Below are 17,043 nucleotides of genomic sequence, written 5' to 3'. Positions count from 1 at the left end.
TGCGAGTTTTTTCACGTATTTTTATATTTATTATTGTAACGTTATTTTAAATTAACTTTCTTGATTTTACCCAATATCATTTTTTACTCTAATGTCATTTTATTTTATATTCTAATAATCTCCATTTTTCAATAAATTCTGAAAATATAATCACATATATTGCTGCATTTTTTTTTTTGAACGGCATTATCATCGAACGTCAATTGCTACATATTATTTCGATAAATTACGAACTGATGGCCGCGCGCGTTCTATTATAAGAGCACTCTAAATACAGGAAATGCTTAGTGCATTGCTTCCACTTTCGCGAAATTGCGAAACGAGAAGATTTGCCGTTCGAAATGAGAACGTACTACGAGAACGAGGTGATGATTTCGAGTGTTAAGTCACTTCCACTTGTCATCGATCGATCCTCGAAGGATTAACGGTCGTTCACACGATCCGCAGTCCGTGTCGATTCACATACGTCGACATTCAGTTCAGTGACCCATGCATGACATCGAGTATTATGCATTCATGAACTTTCCCATCTCACCGTTTGCTACCTTTGTGAAAAAACTGTTCCGTTTAAAATGTTGAAATATTTGAGAGAAGAGTAGTTATATACACATATTCAAAAATTTATGAGAGAGAAAATTCGATGGATCTCAGTTACTGGCCATTAATATTTATACTTAATTTAAACTTTCTGCTGCCAATATTTCCGCTTGTTAAAAGCACGATTTGTGCTACATTAAAATTGCATTAATATAAAAACTGCATGAATTTCTTAAAAAAAAAAATCATAATTTTTCTTTTTTCTTTTTAGAGCTTTTAGAGAATTAGAATGCAAATATACACGAGGAAACGTTTTATATCTAGTTCTTTACTAATCTATGTAATTTGTTAATGGAAATTATCGATAACTCCGTACAAGGAAATGACTACACAATTAAACACTGTGTAATAAATCAAGCTTAAAATACCTACATAAAATAAATTTTGGGTAGCTACCTATCTTGGCTGCAAGTAGAACTCGCTGTGGACTACCATCTCGGGTGAAATTTTTATAAGAAAAAATTCAACTTAGCTAAGAGCTGAACGTCCAAAATGGTCTTTAAAATCATTTTCAAATATAAACGTAGATTTAAACGCGGATGTTAAACTATTTCTGAGACATTTCAAATATTATCGAGAAATGAATTAACAAGAATCACACTAAAATAGAAATTATCTTCCTTTGGAGCGAATATACACAAATCATATATTCTATCTTCGCTTAATACACGAAAGTATATATTGCTCATAGTTGATGGTTACAAGTATCTTTCACGTCACGAAAATCTCGTGTAAAGGCGAATGAAGACGTGCGCACCCTATTACGGACGATACGACACTTCCGAAATAATAATCAAGTCGCAACCGCAGTGCTTGCGCCTGCCGTTCCATCTTCTCTCGGCATAGTTCGCTACTGCGGCGCAATCTGGTTAGCGCTCGACGACGAGGGAAAGTTACCCGGAGTCTGGTTCGCGAGAACCGTCATATTTTCCGGGTGTCACTCGTAACTCATTCCCTCCATCCTTCCTTTAAGCGCACCGCATGAACCGGCTTAACCTGTTCGCAAAGACGAGCCGAGTTGGTGCATTATGTACGTTTCGTTAGAGCGACGAGCTCGCTCGTGCCGGAGACACGGCTATAATATACGCGCGCGCAGAACAAGAAAGCTGTTCATTGAAGAGAGTCCTCGTCCGTCCAACTTCCCCTTTCTCCTCGTCTCATTGAAAAGCCGATGAAACTTATAAGAGATACTCTCGTCACACGCGATAACTACTTCGACTGGACGACGAATTCCAGCTGAAAACATCCCGAGCGTCACCGAATCGTCAAATCAAAATCTTCGTCGGAACTTCAATCAGTAATTATGATTATATGCGTGAGAAGATGGATTGGAATGTTACAGTCGAATAATTTAATTAGTGAGAAAATACGAAGGAAACGAGTCACAATCCGGATGACACAAAAAAGGTTAGAGATGAAGCGAAATTACGTGAAAATACTTTCTAATTATAGTAAAATGGTCAAAGAACTTTCTCAAACTTGGCCTTTTTTGGTCGAAAGATTTAAATGTTTCATTCATAATTGTAGTAACTTCAAGAATCTTTCCGAAATTTTTGAGTAAGTCAATTTCATGCGATATAGAATTAAATTATTAACTATAAAAACATAATAAAAATTTAAAAAATATATTAAATAAATTTTGTAATTTATTCACATGAGTAAAAGAAAATAAAGAAATTGATTTATGTTTAGTTATTATCACATATATATATATATATATATATATATGTTAGAATCATCACAATTCATTCTCACCATTATTGCAATTATATTTGCATAAAAAATGAAAGCATGAAAATGGTGAACTTTCTAGAGAGGCGAAAAGAATTTATCTGGCGAATCCTAGCGCAATTGAACATGGGCGTTTTCATCATCCATCAATTTCTTATTTCATTTAGGTCGGAAAATTGATGTGCGCTCGTCCTTTTTCGGACTCACAACGTTCACAAAAAGCTTCTTTCCAAGAGAAGAGAGAGATCGATCATGCTCTATTATTTAAATTATGGTTACATGAATATAATATTTAAAAAAACATATATGTAGTTTTACATCATCCAGAATGCAGATTTGTGGTAAACTGATTAATCACAAAACTAGAAACTAAAACTGTTTATCTTCAGCAATACTTTTACGTAAAACTGAATCTCAATTTAGAGAGAACGCATGTAAAATATTATCAAAATATAATAAATATTTGTCAAAATATTTTCAATAATACTATTGTATATTATTCTACATTTATGTTAAATATTAATAATTTCCTATGTTAATTGTATATTCAGAGATCAACAATAACCCCTTAAAATTGTTCTCTCGAAATTGCAGTACGGATGTGACGCCAGAAACTTGCGTGTCATAATTTTACGAGCTAAGCAATATAATGACGATAATTCTGATAATGTCACAGAGACGGATACGCATTAGTCCGGACTTGCATGCCATTATCTTGCTGCTATGTCTAGCAAACTGACATCATCAATGCAACACACGCAGTTCCCCCAAGATGCAATAGGATCTCCTTCATGCACAGATTATGCCCCAAGCGACATGAAACGAACCAATTAGATTTGCGTTCCAAATGTGCCAATAATACCAAAAAAATTGATGAAATCTTGATGAAATTCATACAGTTTGATAACCAACAAAAATTCAACTTTCGTACATTAATGGAATTAGAAAATATCTCGATTGCTTTATGAACTTTATACTCATTTAATTAAAATAATCTTAAATAAATAATAAAATAATTTATAATTTATGAAATAAAAAATAAAATAATTTATGATTGCATTTTTAGCACCTATCTAAACTAGCTTTTTACCAAAAGAAAATTCTTGAATTCTTAAAATAACAGTTTGCTGCTATTTTAAGAAAACCTATAACACGAGGATTATAACAAGTAGAAAAGAACACGCATTGGTCCGCCATTGACAAGTACGCATTGTTCGTCAATTTCCAGAGTATTTTCGTGGTCATGCGATGTTTATGTCGGCACGGATGATATTAAACTCTCGGAAAATTCGAAGGTACTCGTATTTTTTCTGAACTAGCTCGTTATAGTCTTTCTACAGAATAAACATTCGCACGTGCACAAACATACGAGTACGAGTACATCGGAAACGTATTTGCGAAAGTGGCTGAAATTTGCAATCTCGTGCGCTTTGTAGGCACCGTGCTCTACCCCTACGTCCAATATTGTTTTTCATAACACGACGTGAAATGCGCGGCGATGACATCTGATCGTCGATCGAGAATCAATAAATGCCTATCTTATATCGGACAGGAAAACATGCATTAACGCGCGGCACATCTGCGGTGCATAATTATAGGTCAATGTTTACAATCAATAAACGTTGCGTTCTAATACTGGCACGAAATTAGTCTTGAATGTTCGTTCTGCTGTGTACATAATCCAATAGTCATTAATTACCTACCTTGTCAGCAACGTATTATTGAATTATCGTCAAGGAATCTGCAGTCGAGTGTTCGCTTTGCTTTTACACATTTGATAGACAGAAAAAATGCTCGACAAAGAAGTCACAGAATTCATTTCAACTATATACTCGTAAAGCAAATATACTGTGAAAAACATAATCGATATAGTTATTCCCTTATCCTACAGAATTGATATTCTACCTTATAAGATTACTAAACACTTCCGTCGCCAATTGTAAATTAAAACATCAATTATAGTTGGATATACAGATCACAGAATTTCATTCTGAAACAATTACTCCAGCCCAAGTCGACGTGCACACATTCGATGTGCAGCAGAGTAGCATACAATCCGCTTATAACGCTGCAGCTGAAATTTCCTGCATCGAAACCGGCGAGCCATCAGCTCGACCATTATTTGTTCGAACTCCTGTAGCGGCAGCAGGCGCATTTCGATTCTACCGGATTCCCGTCGCGACATTTACTGCGCGTATTTTCCTCGGCAGCAGCTGGCACAAGACCACTTTGTACAGCGGCTCGAATCATACGCGATGCCTCTACATACGCGAACGCACGTTTCCGTCGTTTTCGATGCATAAGAGTGCGGCATTAGCTTTAAGAAAACACCGAAAAGTTACCCGAAAAATTGCAAGTCTACTTCGCAAAGCAAAAATAAATGTCAAACTGTAGAAATTAATGGAATATTAAAAGGATTTTATAAACTCCGAAAAAGACGTATTATAGCAGATTATATTTCACTCAACATCTTAATTGACTTATTTATTTACTTTTTTTGGTATTAATATAAAACATATAATTTAAAGCTGAGTTCTAAAATTAGAAGCTAATTACGCGCTTCTCTTATTTTTTAAATAAAAGTGATATAATTATTGTGATTTTATTTTCTACATTATATTGCGTTATGTTTTGTTATGGTTATTACGACAAAATGTACAACGCGCCGATGTAATAACTGTTAGTATCTGATAATGTTCGAGACGCGATCTGCTTCTGACGGACGCCAACAGATGTAATGAGTTACACCATAATCAAAGCCTTGGTACCGAAATGGATAATGCACTGGATGCAAGCGGCTCTTTGCAATGTATTGCTTGCGTGCGTGCTTGCGTGCATGCTTGCGTACGTGCGTTCGTGCGTGTGTGTGTGTATATTCTGTTAAGTATCCACCAAAAGAGCATTTTTAACGTTTGCATTTTGCAAACATTTTTTAATCGTGCGTGCTTGACGTCTTCATAAAAAATTCATCGTTTATAAACGTTTGCGATTTGCGAACGCGTTCGCACACATTTTGAGCAGTTGGTGGATACCCACCTTAATGTTATAGCCCCGCATAATCCCGCAACGGCTAGGTATACGTCGGTTGCATATTAGATGTACCTCATCGCACGTGATAAACCGATGATATAAATTCTCTCTATGACGAGAGAAAAGCGCAATTAACGAAACGCATAAAAAAAAGAAGGGAACGAATTGGATGTACAAACTATCGCATCATAATTCTCAATATTCGCGACGGGAACTGAACGAAACAGCCACACTCGCATTCCACATTTGAATACCGCGATGCATGCAACGCGTACGAACCATTTAAATGCTAAGCAGCAGACATGCACAGCTCGCGTTTAATTATTTTTCTTTTTGCGTTCCCGGTAATCCACTGTGTGAAAACATTGCGGAACGTTAAATGCGTTTTGTGCGCGATGTCGTTAATTACTCCACAGCATTTTCCTTCCGCCGTAATACTACGTGATAATCAACTACTACTAAATTCTGTAAAAAAAATCAAACTGAAAAACAAGAGAGGGCGAAAGCAATCAATGAATCGAAATGACAGATTATAGCTATTCCTGATGCTATGCATATAACAAAATCCTGCAATTAATATTTCTTTCAAACTAAATTTTTTAAGTAATTATGTGTGAAATATTTTCTTATTTTTATTTCTATTCCCAAATTAATATAAATCGTAGGGATTCAAATAAAAATAAAAGATACTTAATGTCCCTATACCATATATTTGCAAGTATATATGTATGCTCGCGACAAGGGTCGCGGAGTGCTTGAATTAACGAGCAACTTGCATAAATCGCCCAAGACATTCCAGACACCGTTACGAGAGATAAATCACAGAGGAGAAAAAAATCTTGGAAATTTACGCACGTATGCGCATAACTTACAGGTGAAGTTAAAGCAACTGTGCTTAAAGCAAACTTCTGCGCGCGAACACGGAGTTTCAAAACATAAATGCGAACATGATATCTAAATATGACACACACACACACACACATATATATGCACACATATATGCACGCACGTGTGGCTCTCGTTGTGGGTTACAAAAATATCGTCGTACATCCCGGAATTTTGCCGCGAATGACACGACGTCGCGTAAACGACGAAATAATCGGCGGGCATAACGTGTAATCGTGCGTATACGATGTTTTCACAAATAAAAATATTAACAAATCGCGGAGAAGCTAATGCATATCTACATAATCGTAACATTAATATTGTATATTCACTCACCGGTCGATGCGCTGCCGTTGCCTTCCCGAATACCGCACGTCTGTAAAAAGAAAAAAAAATACACATTATACAAACGTTGAATTTTAACAAAAGTAAAGAAAAAACGGGAGGTGGGCGTGAATCTCATATTTTATGACTCAATACACACGCGCTTCGAAAGAATTTTTAAGGGAAACACGTATATTCGTCTAAATGAGCAATTAGCATCTCGCACGAGTGGACGAAGCAACAAGGAGCTTACCCGCCAGCCGATGCGTCGCCATTATGCGCCACCTCGCCGATTGCTCCGCACCGTCACATCAGGCACACACTCGCGCGCGACCGACCGAGATATCACACGGCTAATTACGATCCCCGCTTTACGCTAATCAACGCGACGCGACGCGACGCGACGCGACGATTGACGAACACGTCATTCCGCGCGACACACACCCGACGTTTATTGTATTGTACGCGGATCACCCCGACGCGAGACACGCGTTTACATGTATCGCAATTCCCGCCAATTCGCGCGACGCCACCGCACCGGCTGCAGACACTTGCCGAGACTTCGCGACCGCGACGAATTCAAAGGCAGCCGTTTTCCACGCACGCGAGGACTCGAGAAATCCCCGATCAATCCGAATGGTCGACGCCAGACGCGCGAATAACGCGAAATTACACTCGTACAGGCGTGCGTCACCGACACTACAGACACGAGTTGCTTCCATGGACGTCCGCGCCGCGCCGCGCACCGGCCCAACGCCAACGAAGTGACGGGCAACGACGCAACGCGACACGACAGCCGCGAATGTCGAGAGATTGATCGCGATCGCACTTGATTACCACTCCGCGACGATCGTCCGCCATCCGACGTACCACTATCGACACTCGCTTGTACCGGTAACGCCTGAGATACGCCGGAGTAAAACGCCCGACGCCCGACCGTGAGAACGCACGCGAGAGCGGCACAAAGTGTGACTCAGCCCCCGCGACCCGCGAGTCCCGCGACTGCCGCGAAGTGAGCGCTAATACGTAAGACGACCGCGCGAGTCAAAAAAGCAAACAACGCGGCGCGCGCCACTACCCTAGTCTACTGTGTTCGCTCACCGGTGACGAGTCCAAATACCGAACGATTTTTAATCGTAATATAATGAGAAATAATATAAAATACTGTATCGTCGAATAAATACCTTCTTGCAGGTTTTATTCAGTTACGCGTTTATCTCCAAACCTTCGAATCTCCGAACCTCCGATCCTTCGAAATATAATAAATCTTCTCTTATGAATTTATCGTGGAATATATCTTTTATTAACAAAAATGTCACGTTTCTATTAAATCACGGATTTTGAGAGTAGCAAAATCTTTCACTTTAATCGTTATTGAAATGCGTCGTCAAAGGAGTATTTAAATTCGAAATTCCTTTACTTCTCTGTTAAATCTTAACGGTGGAAATAAGGCGAACGGAGAATGGGCGCAATTTGCCGCGTAAACCCTCCCGGTCTCAGTGCCGGCCGATAAAAATCGTCGATCCCTCTTCTCGTGGTTGCCGCGTTTTGTTCCTTTGTCGCGCGCAGACTGGCGCGACGGCCGTTTTAAATCCGCGGGCTCTCTCGCGTAGACCCGGAATAATAACTAGGATGGATGTTGCTTTTAAGGTCGATAAGACGGTGGCTTGCTCTGATGGTGAATGGAATGCAGGGGTTGGGGAATGAGGCGGGTGGAAAGTAGATCGTTGGAACCGCCGCGCCGCCGCTCGAGGTAACTCGCAGCAATTTAAAGCGATTTAGCATCGCCCTCGCTGCCGGCCCGGCAAGGATTAATCGGATGGATGTGACTGAAAAACGCGTCGGGAATCTAGAAGATCCTCGTTTCTTGGCGGAAACCAAAGGAACGAGGAGGTAGAGGCAAGAGAGCGAAACTTAAACTTTATTCGATCTTATAAGAATCGCGCACCGTTTTCCGAACGTTTTCGGAACGGGCGAATTTAATTTGTTAGTCTCGAATATTTATTTCCCGGCCAGCGCCGGATTAATTAATTACCGAAAGAACGAACGTTCATTCGTAACGGATGTGCTTGAATTGTTGAGTATCTTGAAATAAGGCGAAATCTCGAAACAGTTACATAAAATCTTCTTATCACATAACTAAATATCTTTTTTTTTAATAAGCGGATAGTTTATGTATAATTTATTTTTTTTTTAAGGTTCTCTCTCTCTCTCTCTCTCTCTCTCTCTCTCTCTCTCTCCTTAATACCTTTGTTGACCGAAAGCATATACAATTTAAATTATCTTGCGAAATTGTTACAGCTTAAAATTGATCAAGTTTTTATTATAAAATTTGCATTTATTCTTCATTTTTTATCATTGATTTCTTTATTTGTCTTTTATATATTATAAACAAAATTTTGTTCCTGAAATGTTGGTTTATATAAAAAATTGCCGTAAATTTTTGCATAAAAGACCCAATTAACAATGAGGGTTAAGAATTAATTTAAAAAGTGATAAAAAAATTAAATTTAAAAGTTGCGGTCATAGGCATTTAGTTTCTGCATAAAACGCTCAACCAACTGTGGATTAAGAATTAATTAAAAAAGTAACAAAGAAATATATAAAAGTATTAAAAAAAGATACAAATTTCACTTTGTGCATGCATGACATCTCCAATACGAATCGCATTATTTTTTTTGCAATTAATTTTTTTTCTCGAGTCGTCAAGCTGTAGAATGAATATATATCAATTTTCGTGCCTGGTATGCATTTCGTGTCTTTTACGTAATGTCGACATTTCCATTCAGAAACGTAGACAATGCTTCCAATGCAAGTTACATATAGTTTCGTTAAAATCAGTTTACTATTCGGAATGTGCCGAAACAATAACTGTATCGACGCCGTGAAGCCACGAAACCGCACGGCGAAATTTTTACAGCCAGCCAGTGCATTGTCGTCATGTACGTTTCGGCTAAAAGCATCAAGTCCGAGCAACAATCGCACGCACGGGGGTGGGGAGAAGGGTGCGTGCGGTATCGGCGACTGTATGAAGAACAAATATATGCGTCATACGATCTATTCATTGGTTGATGATTCTTTTGTCTGTCAAAGAGCACAATCGGCGTTTGACTTGTGCACGGCGCTGCACTCGTATTGTGAAAACTGTCGAATCCCAAAACATATTTTGCATTCCAGCGCACAAAGCAGAAACAAGTTTGAGAGTGATCGATGCTGTTGCATACTGCATACATGGCATACGTAATGCGCGAGCGTAATATCCAAAATTTAATTACGCCCCGTTTACCTCATTCATTAGCATTCCCGTTTCCATAAACTTCCGTCGAGCCACTCGTCGATAGCCGGTACTCGATGAAATCTCGACGTTCGGCCAATTAAACAAATCGAAGAAATCATCGAACTTGATAAATATCGCTCATAAAACAACCTGCAGCTTGTGCACGCGATATACACTCGATGATACATGCAATTTGCATTATACGCGAGATAACAAACGAAGCTCGTAAATCAAGTGGTAAAAGCGTTCTTTTTTTTTTTTAGAAACGTTTTTTTTCCATTAACCTGATGTTTATTAACTGATGGACATTATATAAATTATTGATCGAAAACTAATTTTTTGGCATTTAATTACTTGTACTTAAGTCTTGATGCGTGAAACAGAATCAGTGCACTTATAATTTTTCGAAATATTCGACGAGAAATATTTCGATGACCCGATAATTATAACATAATTATTCACGGAATATTTTTCACGGATAAGCTTAACACAAATTTACTGAACGCTGATGTGCGATAATGTATCACCCTATATCGATCACAGCGTGCTTGACTTTAAATATACTCTTCACATATTTCGTGAATATGACTATAGTATAGCTGCGCTAGCCAAATTTATCGTATTTATATGTGTGTGTGTGTGTGTGTGTGTGTGTGTGTGTGTGTGTGTGTGTGTGTGTGTGTGTGTGTGTGTATGTGTGTGTGTGTGTGTGTGTGTTCACGATATGATATCCTCTATTGAGGACCACTCTTTCCAATGTCTGTTAACCTCTTAATCGACGGTTAATTTTTAAGAATAGCGAATAGAAATTGGCTATTTTGAAAATTAACTGCGTCAATTAGAGATTAACAGACGTTGGAAATAGTAACCCACGACGGTCAATTTTCAAAATAACCAATTTCTATTCGCTATTCTGAAAAGTTAACCGTCGGTTGGAAATAATGACTCTAAATTAAACAATTCAATCGTATTAGATATTTGAAAAAAAGCTTCCTCTACGAGGAAGCAAAATCAGTAACGTTTCTCTTAAAGCCAATAAGTTCCTTAATGAATATATATTGGTTATTGAGGCTTATTAACAAAATAATATTAAAACTGCTTTGTAACTTAAAAATAGAAAAATTATATATGTATAAATCGTTTCGTTTTCGGAGATGTAAGTATTCGAGTTCAGAGAAACGCCATTCTTCTAAAAAAAAAAAAAAAAATCGATGTATTAAAACGCATATTTCCTGCAATACAAGAATACACGCGAGTATCGCGAAAATATGCGAGTCATATATTCTTGACATTGCATATTGACATTTCGCCATTCACGCCGCAATATCGAATAGCTCGTGCGGAAAAGGGCGTACGCGTATTGTTCACACTGCGAAAATAATATATAGACGTTTATTCATTTCACGCTTCCGGTGGAATCCTCCGCTGAAAGATGTCTGCGAGCGCTTTGCCGCTATCTTTCCTTTGATATACGACTTACGTACATTAAAACGTCATTCAACGCGGAAGTCCATTTTATACCATACGTCAAGTCAGCGTACACGGTTTATCCTAACTGTCCAGTCTTGTGTGCCGTTCGCCAACTTGTCTTTACTGATACGTCGAGCAGAGGGATGAATAGGGAGAGAATGCGTTTTGCAAACCTCTCTTCTTGTTAAGCGAAATTTTCAACACGACACGAATGTCTCGAAGCTTTATTCCTAAGCTTTCAGGATTATCCGTAATAATATTAAGCACCATGAAATCCACTTGGTCCACGCAGTATGACGCAACCTGATACCGGCATCTTCGCCAGTTGATCCGCTTAGTTTACGCCAAGTCAACCTCGAATAGCGACATTTTAAATCTTTACACTTCCGACGTAGATTTTCTTAATTCAGACACACAACACCGAAACAGTGCCAAACTTTCTTTAATATATTTATATAATTTCCAAATTTTTTTTTTTTTTTTTTTTTTACTATCATATACCATATTTACATTGCACATTAATGCGGTATGAGTAATGTTACATATCAGTTCCTCGATACTTTCATGATTCTTTTTAAATTTTTATAATATATTCAGATTACAATATTGACAAAAATAAGAACATAACTTTGATATGTATTTTATTATACTTTAGCTTCCATATTTTTATTCCGATATAGAGAATGTGCGAATCAAATATTTGGTTGAAATAAAACTTAAAATTTCTGAATAAAATATACCGCTGAAAATGATATTTTGTAATATGTAATGAGCTAATTTAAATATAAATAATATGCATTTTTATAAATATCCAGAACTTTATATTTAAATTAGCCATCTTTAAGACTCAGTTATTAATTTCTTATAAAAAATAGTTTATATCCCATTTGGAATTATTGATAATTTAGACGTTGGTATTAAGTATGAGAACTTCTATACGAAAGTTGCGATGGGTGATTTTCGGAGGGTTCTTATGAAAAGATAAGAGCAGTCAGGTGCGTTCAAGTGGAACGTGCAGAACGTGGATGTTTCAAGTGTGCGAAGAAACTGAAACCGCCAATGGAGTAGAACTTTGAGAGATACTTCGTCGAAACTCCTATCGAGAGACATAAAAGTAAAGTTTTCGTTGTTGACCTTATGATATTTATGCCAACGAGGAAAAAAAATTATAAAAAATAGGTAATCTTTCCTTAGAATCCCTTGTGTGCACTTGTAATTATAAAATGCACACGTAATTGCTAATATTAATTAAATTAAAAAATTAATTTTTATTTGTATTGGTTGTATTTTCGAAGGATTTATATTTCTCTAGAAAAATTACTCTAAACTTATCCTTGAATTTGCATTAATAAGCAAAATGCATCACATTTTAAATCCTATCGAAATATCGGTTGATATAATAAAAGTTGTAGAATCTCTTGCGCTCGTAAAAGAAACATGATATATTCTACTCTCGCATCACATACGGAAATAGTTGCCGAAATCAAGACACCAGACGTGCCAGATCAGACAAATCTATAATATCTAGCTATTATAACGCGAAAAGCACTAATGCTGAAAGGTTAAACTCTTCTTATTGGGTCAATGATTTTTATAGCATTTTTATAGACGAACCATCAGTATAAGATAATTACGGATAACATTGCTTCTTCGTAAGGTGTGACTCATATAACAGAGGTAACGTCAAGTTTAAAATTTTCTTTATGCTTTGTATCGAAAATCGTTTTTTAATGGCTATATATCATTTTAAATGCTATGAGGTATTATATTTTCATAAATTTTAATTAAGACAGGAATAAATACACATCTTTTATTCACCAATGCCCGTTAAAACGGACGATAATAAAATGGCTTCTCTTTTTACCGAATCGTTAAAAACCGACGGATCATTAATTTAACATTCGTTAACAAGAATTTGATGAAGTTTTTAATGCAACTAGCCGAAAGTCCTTTTATATATGGCAATAGAGATAAAGTCTATTGTTTCGTTTAGGTACTCATTAATGAAGCCACTCAATTTCGCGGTGGTGGAATTTGTGCAGAACTGCTGGAAGCGTGATTATTTATTCAAGCGACGATGGTGATAGCGCCATTGTTTTTGTTGTGTGTAACAAATGGGCCGCACTGTATACCCCTTGGCACATAGTGCTCTTATATATCCATCGAAATTACGTGCAAAATGGCGCGGACTCAAATAACACTCGCCTCCTGTTATATAACAGGCCCAATTAAATGCGCATGAAAAAACATGTTATACAATTCTTTGTTATGTTCAAAACATGTTAAAAATGCACACGTCTATTATTTCTGATTGTCTTCAATTCAATCCTCTTAAAATTTGATATATTAAAATTAATATTGCATAACGGTATCAATGTTTCGTGTTCAACATCCGCACAGTATACAGATATATATAAAGACTGCATTACAAAATACTGCAAGTTACTTTTAAAAATATATATAAACCATATAAAAATATAAAAAAATTTGTTCTTCAAATTTCGTATCATATTTCAGCTCTGAGATCTTTCCTTACACGCATCATTATCTTAGATGCAAGATTTCGATGAACTTTGCAGGGTGTAATATGTATAACGTTGAATCCACCGCGGCAATCTCATCTTGGTGTACCGCATCTACCAGCTTTCGCATAAACACATCTTATGGTATTTCTACATATCCCGCGAACTGAAATACCATTGTTACGACGTGCTAAATATTAATACCAGATTTATCGACAGGAAAGCCATAATGCGGTAGATAAAATAATGTAGACGCTTCCTTCTGTGATACACGATAATAATTTTATAGCGCCGAGCCACCGCCGCGCCACGAAGAAGCTCTCAAGCGTACGCATCATTCAAGGCATACCAAATGTATCGGGCTAAATCCAGCTCTCGGAAGGAAGGCTTGGAAATTAATGTTACGATTCTTCTTCAACGAGTGTATTGCATGATGCGAGTGTACGAAGCAAGCTTAAACAAATGATTTATTCGAGGCACTTCGGATTGCAAACCCCTATCGAAGGTAGAACGGAATATATTTTACTTCACTAAGGACACGGAATAGGATATATCTCGCAAATTATACTTACAATGTAGGGCTACTATAAATATTTGGTGGCTAAGCACGTAATTGCATACTCAATAAATTATACGCAAGTACAGCAAACAAGAAAATGACCCATCAGTTTTCACACGCCACGGTAGAAATCCTGCGTAAGAAATTGGATTATGTTTTGCTGAAAGCATATAGTTTTGTTTGAAATATGCTGGCTTGTTTTAATTATTGACAAAAAGCAATTTTTGGCTTATTAATGTTTCATATGTTAATATATAACATTAAATAATTTTAAAATATGCTTTTAGTGTGTAATTTTATTGAACTGAATGAATTAGCATACCGACAGAGAAAGCGATTTTAACAAAATAATGATTATAAAAATTCGAAATTATTAGCTCGCGCGCACCTACATTTTATGGAATATATTTTGCTATAATCTTTTTACGTTACGATTTTTTATTCAACATTTGCATACTAAATTGCTTGTGATGTTCTCTTCACGTCTACTGATTAAATTCTTAATGTTCGATCAATTTTCTTCCGATACTAAATTAAAGTATAGTATTTTTTACGATATAATGTAACATAATTAACCCATCGTTTATTCATTATATGCAGATTTGCTGCTGCTATTAGAATTAAGTATATTTTTAACACACACATTCTCTCTTTCTCTCTCTCTCTCTCTCTCTCTCTCTCTCTCTCTCTTTCTCTCTCTCTTTTTCTCTCCCTTTCGTGGATAATGCTTCGGCATATTTATGCAGGCAGCAACGCGAAGGCACAAACGGACCAGCCCATCTATCTTGCGACGGATAATCCGGCTTACTGACTGGGCTACTTTCTTTTTCGTACGTTTTGCAGCAAAACTTGATTGAGATATGCTGCGATAATGCCGGGCTTTATTATTACTTTTTCCTTCTTCTCCGCTTCTCATCGCTGCCTAGGTGGGTTTATCCTTAGCCGATCATTGTGAAGAAACGTTTTGGTCTTTCATCTCTATTGTTCTCATATATCAGTAACGCAATTTTCTATAAAATGATCGTGAACACAATAGCTGACTAAATCTCAAAAATTGTGTCGTAACTGCGCTCTTATGAGAAGCTTATCGGTTTAGGCAAAGTTTTCTTCTAAATTTGATAGTTTTATACGGTCAAAAAATATTGCACCATATAATAATTTTATTGAATCGCGTACTAAGAGAAAATTAAATATCTATATCAATTACACGAAAAATATTTCAAACATAAATGTGTAAAAAACATGAAATATGTTGCTCTGGCTATTGTACCTATTCAAAAAATAAAATAAAAATTTTTATTAAAAGCTTTAAAAATTTCGAAATAGTATTGTTAAAAGTAATACATCTAGATGTCTTTAATTGCTGTTTGGTAGCAAAAACTTTGCCTATAATTTGCAGTTTTACACGAACCGTCGGAGATCGGTGGTTCGGTGTTATAGTAAAACTTATCCACTTGGTAAACTCATTATCTGAGTCTCTAATTAGCTGACTTTATAGAGAAGGAAAACAACTAGAACGAAGTGTGAGTAGACTACCTGGTTAGATGTTACAAAAAATATTCGGATAAATATATGTAGGAAATCATTATTTAAATTAAATTTAATAAATTTTAAAAAATATTTAAAAAATATGAAAGTAATTAGTTGGAAATATTAATGCAATGTACTTCACATGCACGATATTAATTATATTCTGTGACTATTGATTTCTCAACTTCTAACTAAATTAAATCACTCTGCTTTACAAACAATTTTAAAAATATGAAACATCGCCATGGGTTATAACTACACAGCAATTTTAACCGTCCAATTAGAGGAGAGAGGCTATATTTTCATTTATGTTTTGGTATATATTTCTCGTAATTACCGTAAATGAGATTTGCATTAATTATTAATGATCAATATTGTATTGTGTTTTATTAATTCGTGCACAGCGATCATTACAATCTACTAATATATGTACGATCATCGTTGATCGGCAATCATTTTCTGTCGACGTTTTTACATATTTTACCTCCAATCTCTGTTGCGAAAATCTCTGTACACAAAATCTCATTTTTCTCGTAATGCATCTTTATATAAATTGTAACGCACATATCATATATTGTAAAGTACGCGCGTATATCGGCTATGCGCGCTCATTTATTTAAACAAAAATTTAACGCGCATGGAGAACTAATATAACGAAACGCTGTTATCGAAAGGATAGAAATCCGTTACATGGAAAAACGTCGAAATTCCGACAGCGAAGCGGACAAAAAAATTTCATGGGTCGCTTATTCAGAGAGAAATCTGCATATTTTGCAGTTGCATCCGATATTCTAGTCGAAACGTATCGTTTTGTCTGTCAAGGATGGTTGACGTAACGTTTCGCGAAAAAAGCGACAGTGCAAAAGATCTTTTTGCCGCTCTGCGAACGAGCTTTCCCTAATGATCGTACTTGCTGCGGCGCATTAGTTGTATTAGTACATTTGGCACGGCCGCAAAACGTATCTGATGCTAAATAATTGCGATCTACCCCAAAACACGGTCGCAACCGGCCGTATGCGGCATTACCATAATTCTGATAAGCAAACAGTGACACATGCAATTGACGTAATTGGCGACGCGCGTTCGCGACGGCATCAGGCGTCAGTTGCAAGTGCGCA

The 17,043-nt window shown here is 36.6% G+C and overlaps 2 protein-coding genes across 10 annotated transcripts in view; one reads left to right on the top strand and one right to left on the bottom strand.

Moving 5' to 3' along the window:
• Neto (Neuropilin and tolloid-like) overlaps positions 1–17,043 on the top strand; it is a 107,690-nt gene that overhangs the window by 32,598 nt on the left and 58,049 nt on the right. The gene's annotated exons all lie outside the window — the stretch shown is intronic.
• Positions 1–17,043, bottom strand: part of LOC143904062 (uncharacterized) — a 404,129-nt gene that overhangs the window by 363,992 nt on the left and 23,094 nt on the right. For all 3 annotated transcript variants that reach the window (XM_077418296.1, XM_077418295.1, XM_077418297.1), the window contains exon 2: positions 6,580–6,619. In XM_077418296.1, the coding sequence (XP_077274422.1) occupies positions 6,580–6,619 (40 nt within the window). The remainder of the gene's footprint in view (positions 1–6,579; positions 6,620–17,043) is intronic.

This window comes from Temnothorax americanus, unplaced genomic scaffold (assembly GCF_048541705.1).
Source record: "Temnothorax americanus isolate GAGA-0224 unplaced genomic scaffold, ASM4854170v1 Scaffold5, whole genome shotgun sequence".
Lineage (NCBI taxonomy): Eukaryota > Metazoa > Arthropoda > Insecta > Hymenoptera > Formicidae > Temnothorax > Temnothorax americanus.
Note: the sequence above shows the minus strand (reverse complement) of the source record. Positions and strands in the feature narration are given on the sequence as shown.